The sequence below is a fragment of the Euprymna scolopes genome, chromosome 32, assembly GCF_053919585.1.
Source record: "Euprymna scolopes isolate OS-2025 chromosome 32, ASM5391958v1, whole genome shotgun sequence".
Classification (NCBI taxonomy): domain Eukaryota; kingdom Metazoa; phylum Mollusca; class Cephalopoda; order Sepiida; family Sepiolidae; genus Euprymna; species Euprymna scolopes.
Window position 1 is genome coordinate 71,337,929 of NC_136513.1, and position 15,372 is coordinate 71,353,300.

The 15,372-nt window shown below is 34.6% G+C and overlaps 2 protein-coding genes across 2 annotated transcripts; both read left to right on the plus strand.

Annotated features, from left to right (window-relative positions):
• Positions 1-245: 245 nt before the first annotated feature.
• On the plus strand, positions 246-1,763 carry LOC145256164 (UDP-glucuronosyltransferase 2B20-like). The gene has a single exon (XM_080114752.1). The coding sequence runs from the start codon at positions 246-248 to the stop codon at positions 1,761-1,763; it is 1,518 nt and encodes a 505-aa protein (XP_079970878.1).
• Positions 1,764-12,484: 10,721 nt separating this feature from the next.
• On the plus strand, positions 12,485-13,999 carry LOC145256165 (UDP-glucuronosyltransferase 1A3-like). The gene has a single exon (XM_080114753.1). It carries the CDS (start codon positions 12,485-12,487, stop codon positions 13,997-13,999), a length of 1,515 nt encoding a protein of 504 aa, XP_079970879.1.
• Positions 14,000-15,372: the final 1,373 nt, after the last annotated feature.

Consider the following 15,372-nt stretch of genomic DNA (forward strand, 5'->3'; position numbering starts at 1 on the left):
TTTGACTGTAATGATAGTTGGAAATAATTTTTCCTTCACTTATGTGATGACGCCAAATGGGAATCGACATGTGTATATTTTTTTAAGTAATTATCCACAGATAATATGATCATAGATCTAGATGAATAAATTATAAGTGTATGCCTGCAAGTCTATTATATTTGTATATAATATATATTTTAAAATTCTTTTTTTAACTTTCTTTTCAGTGCAAACTCGGATACATTCTTATTCAAGGAATCACCATGATGAAATTGAAAAATATTTTGAAATCTGTAATTTTCAGCATTCTATCTTTCCAACTGGTCAGTTCGGATAATGTTCTGTTCTTATCGTTACCATACTATGGTCACATAAATCCGATGGTAAGAATCGCCGAGCAATTGATCCCTTATGGCCACACCAGCTTCATCGCGATGACCGAGAAATATGTACGAAAGTATGGTCCTCCAAAAAAAGGAATCAACTTCGTCACCATCGATGATTATCCAGAATTTACAATATTTAACGCAAAGATTATACAAATTTTAGAAGACCAAGAAAAGTATTCCATTAAAGAGTCTTTCGATGCTATGTATAAGCTCTGGGAACGTTACCTTAAAAATCAAAATCTTTTATCGAAGTTTAAATCGGTCAATGCTTCGTTGGCGGTTATTGATGCTATTTTCGACAGTAACCCATTTGCTATCTTTGCTTACAGACTAAAAATACCGTTCATTTTTGTTGGTCAACTCAATCAGATCAATATCCATCGGACACCCTGGGCAATTTCAATCACCCCACATTTTTCCATAAACCGAGCAAAGATAACGACATTTTCCATGAAACTCCGGAACGTCTGGACACATCTACAGGATTATATTAACCCAGCTGCCGGTTCGCCGGGTAGAAAAGTAAAAGACTATGCACCCGAACGGCCGAATATTTCTTTCGATGATCTTATACGGCAAGCTCAACTATATATTATTGATTCTGACCATTTTCTTCATGTTCCGTTACCAGCGCTTCCGAATGTGAAATACATTGGTGGATTAGCTGTTCGACCGGCAGAACCTCTTCATGGAGAAATTAAGGATTTCGTTAAAGCTTCCAAAAATGGAATCATTGTTGTATCACCGGGGACGGTTGTCAATTGGGACATGAGCTTAAATAAAATGGCGGATGCGTTTAGTAAGATTAAATACGACGTCGTTTGGAAACATTCAAATTTTTCCACTTCTCACCGAAATGTCCTGATAAGAAAATGGCTGCCACAGAATGACCTTTTAGGTCAGCCAAATACGAAACTGTTTATCTCTCACTGTGGCAACAGTGGTCAGTATGAAAGCCTCTATAATGCTATTCCTCTAATTTGTTTTCCACGTATTTCCGATCAGATATACAATGGTCGGTCTTTGGAAGAAAAGGGATATGCGATTACGATGGATATAAAAAATTTCACGGTTGATGATTTCGTAAAAAACATCAAAGAAGTCATTGAAAACCCAGTTTACAAAGCAAACATCGCCAAGATTAGCGAGATTTTTCGATCACACAACGAACTGCCGTCACAAAGAGCGGCCCGTTATGTGAATGAGGTCATCAAATATGGCGGCGATCATTTGCGCTCGGAACTTCAAGATGTTCCCCTTTATGAGTTTTTAATGCTTGATGTTTTGGCCGTTGTCGTTACAGCCTGTATAGGCAGTTTCTTCCTCGTATATTGTATTATAAGGAAGTGTGTTACTATATTCAGCAATGCTAAGAAAACAAAAACTGCCTAAAATTACCGACCATGTATATAATGGCGTCATTTCATAAATTGTGTTAAGAAAATACTAAACTTCGAGGTCTTGTAGTGATTACAGGTTTTTCATGTAAACTCGGCATATCATGTTCGAATACTGTCTAAGCATCATTTTCATTCGAAAGCATTTTTTTCTTTTTCTGTGACAGAAAAATTAAAGTTTTGTATCACAACTTTCATAGACATAGTTAAATTATTAGTTAATATTTACGCAAGAAAGATGTTCGGTAAAATTACAAAATCGTTTGAATTCATAAACCAAAAACAATAACATGTAACTTATATAAAAGGCATTAGAATTAAATTTTCCACATAACCTGAGTATTTAATATTCAAGCATAATATTTAATGATTGATGTGCAGGCTGTTGTTATTACAGTTTATATCCGATGCTTACCTCTCGCATATTTTTTTTGCATAGAAATGTGTTAACGTATTTTGGTAAGAAAACTAAAACTGAATAAAAAAAAGGTATTGTTTAATATCCGTTGTTGTTGTTGTTGTTGTTGTTGTTGTGTTATTGTTGCCTCTATTAGAACTAACATCATAGTAGAACGTTTTAGAAGGTATGGCAATATCAAAAGAAATGATGAACTATACCATACAAAATTAATGTTTATTAGGCAACTAGACGTTTAGATAATAAAAGAGAATTATTCAGAAAAAAGAGTTTGAAAATTCCTGGATGAGTATTGCTTTTCGTGTAAGTACCAATTGAGCAGGCGTGTTCATTTTGGCTGGCGCCGTGTTTGTTTACGCATGCATAGATAGAAATAGGCATGTCTATGTGTAGATATGTATTGGTGTTTCTCTTAAAGAGTGTATGTACTAACTTGTTTGCGAAAGTGTTCAGTTAACAACGTTTATATGCTCACATCGTGTATAGTATTCCAGGAAAGCCATTCGTTATGCTTGTTCTCTTTGTAAGAGGCAGCTCGAGACCCAGACATGTAAGGAGAATTATGTTGTGTGTGTGTTATTTCCACAGGAAAAGGAAAAAGAAAGTTGTGTGTTTCGTTTTTTTTTTTTTTTTTTTTAATTATTATTATTATTATTATTATTAATAATAATATTATTATTATTATTATTATTATTATTATTATTATTATTATTATTATTATTATACGTACGAATTTTCAACAATCAATAGTTCTGCGTTTTTATTTGTTGAAAGAAACCGTTGATTTGACATTTTATCCAATCAAGAGTTGGTACAGAAAACAAGATTTACTGCCGCTGTCTCTTCGAACAAATGACACGAATAATTCGATGTGTATTCATGATAATGCGATGTTATAACCCCCGTTATTAACCTTGTTCTTTGCCTCGTAGTTATGCATTAATTCTAGTAAGCAATCTTATATGTTCCGCGACAGAGATATATTCGTTTAAAGTAGCTGAGTGATCTTGGTTAGAGTATTCTAGTAATAATATAGTAAGTTGCCTTAATGAACGAGTGCTCGTGGTCTGAGCTGGTATATTCTTAGCGTGAGGCTTGCAGCGTAAGAAAGGAGAAAGAGGGGGTAGAATGTAAAGTAGCAGGATCTAATAATAATAATAATAATAATAATAATAATAATAATAATAATAATGCTCAATGTTAACTCTCTCGGAAGAAAGTCGTAAAATAAAGTCGTATCTGGAGCTATTATATTATAAGTAAGAAACTTTATAAGAATATTTTATAATTAGAATACTCTTTAAGCTAAGATATGGTGAAAATTTTTACTAAAATATGGTTTAAGTTAGTGCGTTCAGTTCTTTTTTTAAGAGTAAGGGACATAACTCAGTTAATTTCTCATCTGATTGGAGGGGAAATAATCTCAAAAATAGACCTGAGCGGAGCGTACCTACAAATTCTCGTTAAGGAAGATAGCTAAAACTTCTATACATTACCACTTAGAAGGGACTTTATTTTACACAGGATCACCACTTATCAAGGCCCGGAGGCCGCTCGAGGATAAGAGTTAATGAGTATACATTAGTCAATGTGAATATAGCGTAGTAAACATAAGTAGTGGGAATTTTGTAAATTGGATTACTTAGGGGGGAGGTTCATCAAGAACTTGTTTACATTGGACTTGAAGATAATCAAATTGTAGTCAGTAAGTTTAATAGATTAGCTTTCGGGATCAAAGTCGCACAAGCTATCTTTCAACATATAATCGACACGATGTTGTGCAGTTTTGATTTTTTCATCGGATACCTGGACGATATTCTAATGAATACCGAATCTATAGGGCAACATAGAAAATACGTTTTTTCGGGTGCTTTAAAAGATAAACGAATACGGCTTTACATTTAAAGACCCTAAATGTGAATTTTTCCTCGACCAAATAAAATAGCTAGGGCAGATAATAGATAAGAATAATAGACGGCCTGATCCAGAAAGGTCCATAGCAATAAAAAATATGTCTGAGCCACACGACATAACAACACTGCAAAGATTTTTAGGCTTAGCTAATTACTATCAAGCCTTCATTCTTAATATGCATACATTGCGCGTGCCTTTAAATGAACTGCTTAGGAAGGGCAAGGTTTGAACCTGGACTAATGAATGCAAGATGGCGTTCGAAAAGCTAAAAAGGGTGCTCACATCAGAACTATTCTTGACACATTACAACCCAATTTTAGCAATATCGTCGCAAGTGACGGGAGAGCATATGGAATCGGCGCGTGTATCCTGCATAAAATGCTCGATGGTTCTACGAAACCGATAGCACATGCATTGAGAACCCTACTACCTGCGGAAAGTAATTATTCTCATATAGAGAAAGAATCCTTAAGCATTATTTTCACGGTAAGATTTCACAGATTTCTCCATGGACGACATATCAAGCTTCAAGCGGACTACAGGCCGCTGATCTCTATCTTTGGCTAGAAGAAAGGGTTGCCTACACATAGGGTAAACAGGCTCCAAAGATGGGGGAAAATCTTATTAAATTACGACTGTGATATGAAGTTCCTTCCGTAAAAGTAGTTAGGACACGCAGACGGTCTATCTCGGTTCATACTGTCAGAAATTGCATGACTTGAAATCAATTTGATGTCGCGGGGTTCAAATTTAAATCAACCAATCAATAAGCTGTAATAAAATATGACATAATATTCTTATCAACCAATGAAAAGCCGCATTTCAAGTCATGCAATTTCTGACAATAACAAGGAATGATGACCCACTTGAAGACTCGGTGGTCGCATCACTACGATTAGAGAGAGATTGTTGTTCGATCCTATGCAACACTGTGAAAGAACTTCCCGTTACTCTGGATGATATAAGGAAAGAAACCGAAAACGATGGTTTTATGAGAGAAACCAAGAAAAAAATGCAGACTGATGAGCAAATAGCAGAGGTTTTATCAACATGCGACCAGCTATTATTATATAGGGAGATAGTTGTTGTTCCAGCGACCCTCCAAAAGAAAGCCTTAAAGGATTTTCACACAGGAAACTCTGGCGCCACCAAAATGAATGAAAATTTAATGTGTTCAGACTGGAAAAACATGGAACAGGATATTGAAGAAAAGATGAAAACATGCCGGGGATGTACACAAGCTGCTAAAGCGCCACGAATTAAATTTAGCCTATGGCCCAAAGCTGACTACCACTCGCCACGGATACACGTGGACTACCCGGTATCAGATAACGGCACTCAGTTTGCATCCGGGAACTTTAGAGGGTTTATGGGGGACTTCCAAATGGACCACATCACAACTCCGACTTACCACGTCGATATATCTATAATTCTATAATTCTATAAATTTGGTTTATTTTTTGTGTATTGATATTCATATTAAAAACCCTTTGTTCTATTTATTTAAAAAGAAAATACAACTTTGTTATATATGGTTCATGGAAATGCCTTCATCTGCAAAAGATCTAGCTAATTTGCATATTCTTTTAAATATTAATTTTAATTGATTCACTATCAGTTTTTTCGGTTTTCTTATGGGATGATCATCTTTAGTTTACTATTACATGTAATTATATTCATGCAGATATTCTATATAATTTATACTTGCATAATATTTGCGAAAAAAGTTATACTAAACACAAACCTGTTTCTATATATATTTATATATGCGTATATATATATATATATATATATATATATATATATATATATATTTGTTTTAAAAAATTGCCTAGCAATTTCCTCTGCCAGTTTTTAGTCTACAGGCACGAAACTTAATATATAGGGTATTCGAACACATGCGAAACATTATATCTGGGTTTTAGCCCAGGAAAATCAGTGCAAACTTGAAAATTTAAAAAAATGGAATTTGCCAGGTGAAGTTCGAATATGCATGCGTAACGTAATAACTATTTGATTATGTTTTAATTTTTAGCTTTGCAGCAAACATGTCTTTATAACTCAGGTATTAACGTCAAAGGAAAAAGTAAATCGTAAACAAAACGTTTTGATTTCGATTTTCGGTGGTGGTGTACGAGCCATTTTTTAACTTTATAAATCATTACTATATATTGGGTCCAATATAATATAATATTAAATACGAAATCTGCATTAATCGATATATCATATTTAAACGTATTTAATGACCGAGCAATGCCGGACGGCCTGCTAGTATAGAGATAGATATAGAGATCGATATAGAGACCGAGACAAACAGACAGAGAATGAGAAAAAGAGAGAAATAGATATATACGAGGAAGGTCGAATAATTTCGTAAAAAGGGATGGAAGATCGATTTTGACTCTATTAGTTGCAGAAGTTTTACGAGTTAGACATTATGCAATGTCATAAGGAAAATAAACGTAATGAACGCAAGGGACCGTGTTCTTAAAGAAATTATAAATAAACTGCTGACTGTGTCCAAATTAAGTTGGCTAAAAAGATTGGAGTCATGGTAAAAAAAATAGTTGGAAACAAAGCGAAGGATAAACGCAAAACGTTGGGTTTTACTCATGTTCATTTTTAATGATGCGCCATTAGTCGTTGAAAAGGAAGGCCGTAGATTTTTTTGCAATGTTTGCAAACGTAGCTGACAGCTTTCAAGGATGTGCTGGGTTAGCTTGGGGGTTTTCTCTGAGCCTATATGGTGTGAAACCCGAAATCGGCAATAAGGGTAGTGCATCACTGAAAACTTCATTTTAGACATTCATATATACAGTGCCGACAAAATGAAAGTCCGCACTTGTAATTTTTTTCAAAAACTGCAAATTTAAGCTAAATTTAATGTAGCCTATACCTCATTCGATTCGTCTTTTATTCCTCTATAATTTTATCTGTTCATATTTGACTTTTAATTGAAATATTCTAATGTTCACGTCAATTTAAAAAAAAATAACTTCAAATTGAGGAGCCAAAAAGAAAGTCCGCAACAACAAATTCGCTTAAAACCAGCTTAAATTATCGCCCCTAAATCAGTTTAAAATATCCACCAACAGGCAACAAAGCATCTCTAATCGTAATTGTTGTTGTTCCAGGTTATACATTTAGTCCATATGCCACGACTTTCTCTTAGTCATCGTCAGGAGCTCATTAATCCCCACCTCTCTGGTTTATCCAATCGAGAAATCGGCCGCAAATTGAAATGTGATGAGAAAACAGTAAATCTGGTCGTACTAGAGTTACTTCTAACAGGAAAAACAATGCTATCAAGATCCGCAGCCTAAGAAACAGATTTGAAATGGCTCCCCAAATCCAACAACACTGCAATCTTTCTACTGTCAAGAACAAATTAAAGGAATTTAATTTGCGAGTATATGTTGCAAGACGCAAGCCAATGATTTCTGTAAAGAACGGAAAGCGCCGTCTGAACTTCGTCAGATGCAATGAAAATAATGACTCTTCATATTTGGTCAAAAGTGCTTTTTAGCAACGAAAGCAAGTTCAATAGGCTAGGCAGTGATGGTAGGCAGTACGCCGTCGGACGAAAGACGAAGAATTTAATCCTAGATGCTCAGTTTCAACGCTGCAAAGTGATGGAGGTTCAGTTTGGGTGTGGGGCATTATTAGTACCAATGATCCAGGGCCTATAGTTCCCTGGCAAGGTCGAATTAATTCGACCAAGTACGTTAATATGTTGACTGAGCATGTTCTATCCTACTTTGGTCGGAATTTGAATGATAATCCCATCTTCCTACAGGATAATGCTCCCATTCACACAGCTGGCTATGTCAAGAGGTTCTTGGAAGAGCATGATGTTCCGTGTTTAGATTGTCCTTCACAATCTCCAGACCTCAATCCTATCGAAAACGTATGGCATTACATCAAGCAACAGCTACGCAATGATAAAATTTCAAATTTGGAAAAACATTGGACAAAAATTAAAGAAAAGTGGAATGCCCTTTCCCCGGGGTATTGCTGCAGTCTAATTGTGTGGACTTTCTTTTTACCTCCTCAATTTGAAGTTATTTTTTTATTTGACGTGAACATTAGAATATTTCAAATAAAAGTCAAATATGAACAGGTAAAATTATAGAAGAATAAACGGCCAATCAAATGAAGTATAGTTTATTTAAACAGTTACATTAAATATATCTTAAATTTGCAGTTTTTGAAAAAATTACAAGTGCAGACTTTCTTTTTGCCGCCTATATATATATATATATATATATATATATATATATATATATATATATATATATATCCATTCACATACACTTTTTCATGATAGAACCCAGAATTAGATGGAATTGAGCAATTGCATCGACAACGGACAACGTCAGACCCAGAGTTTCGATGTACTGCATCTCATCAGTGACGTGCTCCGCATCTCACCAGTGGTGTACATTGAAACCCACTTTGGGTCTGGCGTTGTCAGTTGTCGATGCAATTGCTCGATTCCATCTAATTCTGGGTTTTAGCTTTATCATGAAAAAAGTGTATCTGGACGGGTATTTATATATATCTATAATCTCCTCTTAATGTCTAATATATGTAGAAAAAAGCGGTTCATCCTTCGTAGAGAAGTGATGTCCCTCAACAAATAGGTTGTTCCGAAATCGTGTCGGGGAAGTCGGCTAATTTCAGTTAATGTTTGTAGAGGTATCTACCGCCTGCATACTAGTAGTAACTATCTTAGTTGTATAAGACGCGTTACTTGTCACATATTAGAATGTAGAACTAGATAAAATATAAATCAAAATCGAAGTTCTAAAGTTGAAGAAAGAAGAAAAGCAAAAAAAGAAAGAAAACAACATACTGAGGATGGAGTATAGCTCCGAAATATATTTTTGTTATAAATTTCAAACAAGTAAAATATTTGTTTATTTTCCTAATATTACGTTGTGATTTGGCTTTCAAGCGCACTAGATGCGTATTTTATTTTATTCAAATTAAATCAACGTTTCTATATGGAACTCACACCCTTGACGTTACAATAACAATGTTTTCGACAGTCTATTGATAATAAAAAAGGGGTTTATTACCTTATATTTTTTTTTGCAAAGTCGATTGTCTATCTAGCCCGCCCATAATTTTGTTTTGTTTTCGATATTTTAATTTTGTTTTGTTTTATGATATTTTAATTTTTGCAGACATCCTATATATTGTTATAGAGTTAATGTTCTATATATATATTATAAAGTTGCGATTTCAAAAATAAAAAAAATGTATCTAAATGATTTCGGTGCATCAGTTTGAAGCGAATCGGAAACTAAAACTTATGAAAAAAATATATACATGCGTATATATATATACATAACTTCAGTTCCTTCAGATATTATTGAAACCGAAACCAATACTTATGAGGAATTCTTGATAACTTATTTAGAAAAAAAAATAAGATTATTGGAGTGCCTCAGCTATAATCAAAATTGAAACCAAAGTGATGAAAAATTCTTTTGTGAAATTATTTATTAAAAAAAAACAGATGGATTAAGTGTCATCAACTATAATCGAAACCGAAACCAAAACTTGTATATATAATTTTGTTTTATAAAAATAACAGTGTTTTCGACAGTCTATTTATAATAAAAAGAGTTTCTTAAATCTTTTTTTTTATTTATTTATTTATTTGCAAAGTCGATTGTCTGTCCCCCCTCCAGAAAATATAAACATCTACTATTCTGGGGGTCGGTCCACGTGTGGGTGCTCAGTTGACGTTAAATTTTTTTTTTTTTTTTGCACGTGCTCCCCCCCCCCCAAAAAAAAACAGGTGGCCATAAAGTGGGTGCTCATTTTACGTAAAATGATTAGAGGGAAGTGATCCCCACTTTTTTTAAAACTAACATTTTCTCATATCTTAGAAACTACGCGTTGGCAGTAATTGTATACGTTATTTTTGTCTTCAGCGCCACAGAAAACCTGGGAGAGTGGCAATGTTAAATGATTTTTCTCACTGGTGGAATATATATCCACATATATCCACATTTCACCTACACCCCACTTCCTACCAAAAAAAAGCCTGATAAAAAAAAATATCAATTAACTAGGCTTTAGTTTAAACGTAAATTACATTGGCTACGGAAAATTGTGTTTTTACCATATTTGCTAGACTACACACACATAACTTTGTATTTTAATTTTTTTTAATTTGTTTTTACTTTGTGGGGGAGAGGTAATTTTTTACATTTGCTCCACCTCCGCATTTATGCATATTTTAACTTACCTTTTTTATATTTCAGCTATGGCCGCCATGGCCGCCACTGTCGGCAATTGGCCAAGGACGGCAGTGACCACCATCAACAACCGTAGTTTAATTTTTTACGAGGGGGGGGGGGCGGGGGGATCATGCTTCCACCGGGAAACGCCGGTTAACTTGGAATTGAATTTGAAATCAAGGGATTAACAGACATTGAAGAAGTATCAGTAGCCAAGTAAAATCGAGGAACAAGAAAATGAGAAGGAAAGGGAGGGGTGAATATGTGTACTAATGGCCGAGAGTAACGGGTAGCGAGAGGGCTAAGTGGTTTGGCCGGTTGAGTTACGGAAGAGAGTTGTTTTTAAATGCTTTGGTGTGGACGCTTATTTTAGGGGTGTAGGTTAAGAAATTAACAGGTCCGAAGTCATGAGATGGGAGGATTATGCAGGCGTGATCTGAGAGTTCTGGTAATGTTTCTATTCTATAGTTAAGGCATAGTATAGTGATGGAGAGGGTGATGAGAATAATACCCCACAGCTTAGATCTAGTGAAGTAATGGGTAAAACAACGCTGAACTGTCGGGCAGAACTTAACAGGTTGAATTCTTATAAAAGGTGGTATATACAGTGCAAAATGAGAGTTGCTAACCTAGGTATGTACGAAGGGTGGGTCAACAATTTATAGCAACGAAGAAATGTAATAAGGAGGGCAGGTAATTGGAGGAGATTTATCAGTAGAGTTTAGAGGGTTACTTAGTTTCTTTTGTGCCTACATCGGGATATAATTTCTGATTTAGAGTTCAAGATGTTTAATTTTTGGTGGTGTAATAATCGCCGTGGCATCTGCATTGCAAAGGAGGCAGTAGTGTGAGCTTGGGCTGCAAGATCTAGATTTCCTTAGTATTTTCCATTTTAAGCAACAATTAATTTTTTTTCTTTTACGTCTCTTACTAGATTAGTTAGGGTAGTTGTCGCCTTAGGCGTTTTGCGAGAGAACGAGCGTAGGTGGTTTGAGATTAAAGTTTTATCGGAAAAGCAGATAGTCCTATGTTTGTGTATATTTTTGAGGTAGCTTGTGGTATATTCGGGGATCTAATATGTGTAGGAGGTGTGGTTGAGTTCTAGTGTGCAGGGATTATGTATGGGGTGATTCTGTGTGGTATATTCTTACTGGTTGCGAGATAAGCTGTGCGGCAATTGTGTCATTTTTTTTCTAAGTTTGGAGTATCAATCTGGCTAGTGCTTGTTATTGGGGTTGGACGGGTCATGGGGTTGTCTGTTGTGGTAAGAAGCAATTCTGTGACTGTGCATAAGTATATAACTTCAGAGTGTATATAATCGTTATCCAGTGGGCAATTATGGGGGGAATTGCAGTTACAGTTAAAGTAGGTAATAATTGAGGTGTCGGTAATATTTTGTTGTCCAGATTTTATTTTTTATTGTTAGGGTTTATAATTGTTTACGCTAAGTTAGGCATAGTAGAGAAGGCGATTTGGATGGAATTTTTATTTATGATAGTCCTGTATTTGTGAGGGTGTTTAAAAGAGTTTATAATTATCTTGAAAATTTCTTTAGTGATATTAGTTTTTGCCCTATTGTCTTAGCTATTTTTAAACTTGGAAACTATTTTTTTTAATTTATAAAAGTTTAATTTATAGTCCTTCGTTGGAAAATTATTTTGTCAGTAAATCATTTAATCTCTTGCAATCACTTAACAAACCTGCTTTCTCAAACTAATAATAGTCCTACGTTTTTAGGGATCATCAGTTGTTTACCATGAAACACCACAATAGATAGATAGATAGATAGATAGATAGATAGATAGATAGATAGATAGATAGATAGATAGAATATTCGTTTTTTGTTTATTTACTTTTTTATGAAATCAAGTAAAAGAGCGTTTTACCTTAATGCCAGTTGGGTATAATTTTCCCTTCACCAATGTGATGATCCCAGATGGGGAGCGACATGTGTATATTTTTTAATTTAATGATCTATGGACATTATAAGTATAAATATAGATGCATAAAGAATATGCGCATGCCTGAGAATCTGTTTTCATATAATATATATTTTAAAATTCTTTTTTCTTCTTTTCAGAGTAACCTGGAATATATTTTTGTTCAAGGAATCGTTTTGAGCCGGCCACGATGAAATTGAAAAATATTTTGAAATCTGTAATTTTCAGCATTCTATCTTTTCAACTGGTCAGTTCGGATAATGTTCTGTTCTTATCTTTGCCATACTATGGTCACTTACAGCCAATGGTAAGAATAGCCGAGCAATTGGTCCAGTATGGTCACACTAGTTTCATCACGATAACCGGAAAATATGCTGGAAAATTTGGTCCCCCAAAAAAAGGAATCAACTTCTTCACCATGAGTGATTATCCAGAGTTTATAATATTTACCGCAAAGGTTACACAAGTTTTAGAAGACCAAGAAAAGTATTCACTTAAAGAGTCTTTCGAGACTCTACATAAGCTCTACGAACGTTACCTTCTAAATGAAAATCTTTTATCGAAGCTGAAATCGATCAATGCTTCGTTGGCGATTATTGATGCTAATTTCGTCAGCAACCCTTTTGCTGTCTTTGCTTACAGACTAAAAATACCGTTCGTTCTTGTCGGTCTACACAATCAGATCAATATCCATCGGACACCCTGGGCAATTTCAATCACCCCACATTTTTCCATAAACCGAGCAAAGATAACGACATTTTCCATGAAACTCCGGAACGTCTGGACACATCTACAGGATTATATTAACCCAGCTGCCGGTTCACCGGGTAGAAAAGTAAAAGACTATGCACCCGAACGGCCGGATATTTCTTTCGATGATCTTATACGGCAAGCTCAACTATATATTATTGATACTGACCATTTTTTATACATACCGTTACCAGCGCTTCCGAATGTGAAATACATTGGTGGATTAGCTGTTCGACCGGCAGAACCTCTTCATGGAGAAATTAAGGATTTCGTAAAAGCTTCCAAAAATGGAATCATTGTTGTATCACCGGGGACGGTTGTCAATTGGGACATGAGCTTAAATAAAATGGCGGATGCGTTTAGTAAGATTAAATACGACGTCGTTTGGAAACATTCAAATTTTTCCACTTCTCACCGAAATGTCCTGATAAGAAAATGGCTGCCACAGAATGACCTTTTAGGTCAGCCGAATACGAAACTGTTTATCTCTCACTGTGGCAACAGTGGTCAGTATGAAAGCCTCTATAATGCTATTCCTCTAATTTGTTTTCCACGTATTTCCGATCAGATATACAATGGTCGGTCTTTGGAAGAAAAAGGATATGCGATTACGATGGATATAAAAAATTTCACGGTTGATGATTTCGTAAAAAACATCAAAGAAGTCATTGAAAACCCAGTTTACAAAGCAAACATCGCCAGGGCAAGCGAGATTTTTCGATCACGCAACGAACTGCCGTCACAAAGAGCGGCCCGTTATGTGAATGAGGTCATCAAATATGGCGGCGACCATTTGCGCTCGGAACTTCAAGATGTTCCCCTTTATGAGTTTTTAATGCTTGATGTTTTGACCGTTGTCGTTACGGCCTGTATTGGCAGTTTTGCTCTCGCATATTGTATTATAAGGAAATGCTTTATTAAATTTTACAGTGTTAGGAAAACGAAAACTGAATAAAATAATGATGGTGTGATGAAATTTTTTTATTACGTTATATTCAGAAAAAAAAGAAACTTCGCGATCATATAGTGATCACTGATTTTTAAATGTGAATTCGGCGTACCGTGTTCGAATACTGTTGAAGCGAAACCTAAACAAAGAAGCATGTATTATTTTATTTATTCAGAAAACATTAAATTTTTGTCACAGTTTAAAGAAAGCCTTAGTAAAAAATTTAGTTGATATTTTAACAAGAACGGACGTCCACAATAGTTAACCGTCTAAAATCCATAAAGCAAAAACAACAACATATATTTATATAAAATACAATAGAATGGACTTAGTATTAATATTTAAGCATAATATTTAATGCTTGATATTGTTATTACAGTTTGTATTAGGTGTTGATCTCTCGCATATTTCTTTGCGCAGAAATATTTTACTATATTTTGCTCGAATAAAAAACTAAAATTGACTAAAATAAATATTCGTCGTTTTCGTTGTTGTTACTATAAGTACTGACGTGCAGATAGATTGCAAAATATGAACTATACTGTACGCAATAATTGTTTATTTAGTTACTTGCTTAGATAATAAAATGTAATGTTGTGACCCTTTGTCTGTGATCATAGCGTAGTATATGTGTTAACTGTGGCAAGCAGGGTCAAGGGCCAAAACATTATTATTATTATTATTATTATTATTATTATTATTATTATTATTATTATTATTATTATTATTATTATTTATTGATTCGAGCGACATCGGGTCGCTGGATCGATTATTATTTGATTAGAAAAATAAACAATTAGATTGGGAAAAAGTGATTGACAGCAAATAATAATATCGCTACAAAGGAATGTGAAAATAGATGTAAATATGATTTTTGATTTACATAAACAAATAACTAGATTGAGGTTACATCAGCTGTTGGTCTGAGACACCTAATGAGATGTAGATTTGGGGATTTCTAGTCAGTCATGAGCTGGACATCAGAGAGAACGGACGACTCAAGGGGAAGTTGGTCTCTCCATGACGCAGGGAGCGGCGTTTCCTCAGCCAGCCAAGATGTAAAAATGATGTAATCTTTGAAGATGTCAGCTGAAATCATGAAAATAAATGTTCGTAAATAATTCAGGTGTGTGTTGTGTTATTTACATCTATTAAAAAGAACTGTTTGTCTACAACTGTTTCGATAGGTCCACGTCTATTAGTCTGTTATAACTGTTGCATAAATGTAAAAATATATACACTAGACGATCGACTAAATGACACGACGTATATACATACACGCATTTACACATACATGAATATAAAGATAAAATATAAACCCACTATTCAACATGTACGTCGTTATGGAAAATATTCATATACACACACAACGTAACAAA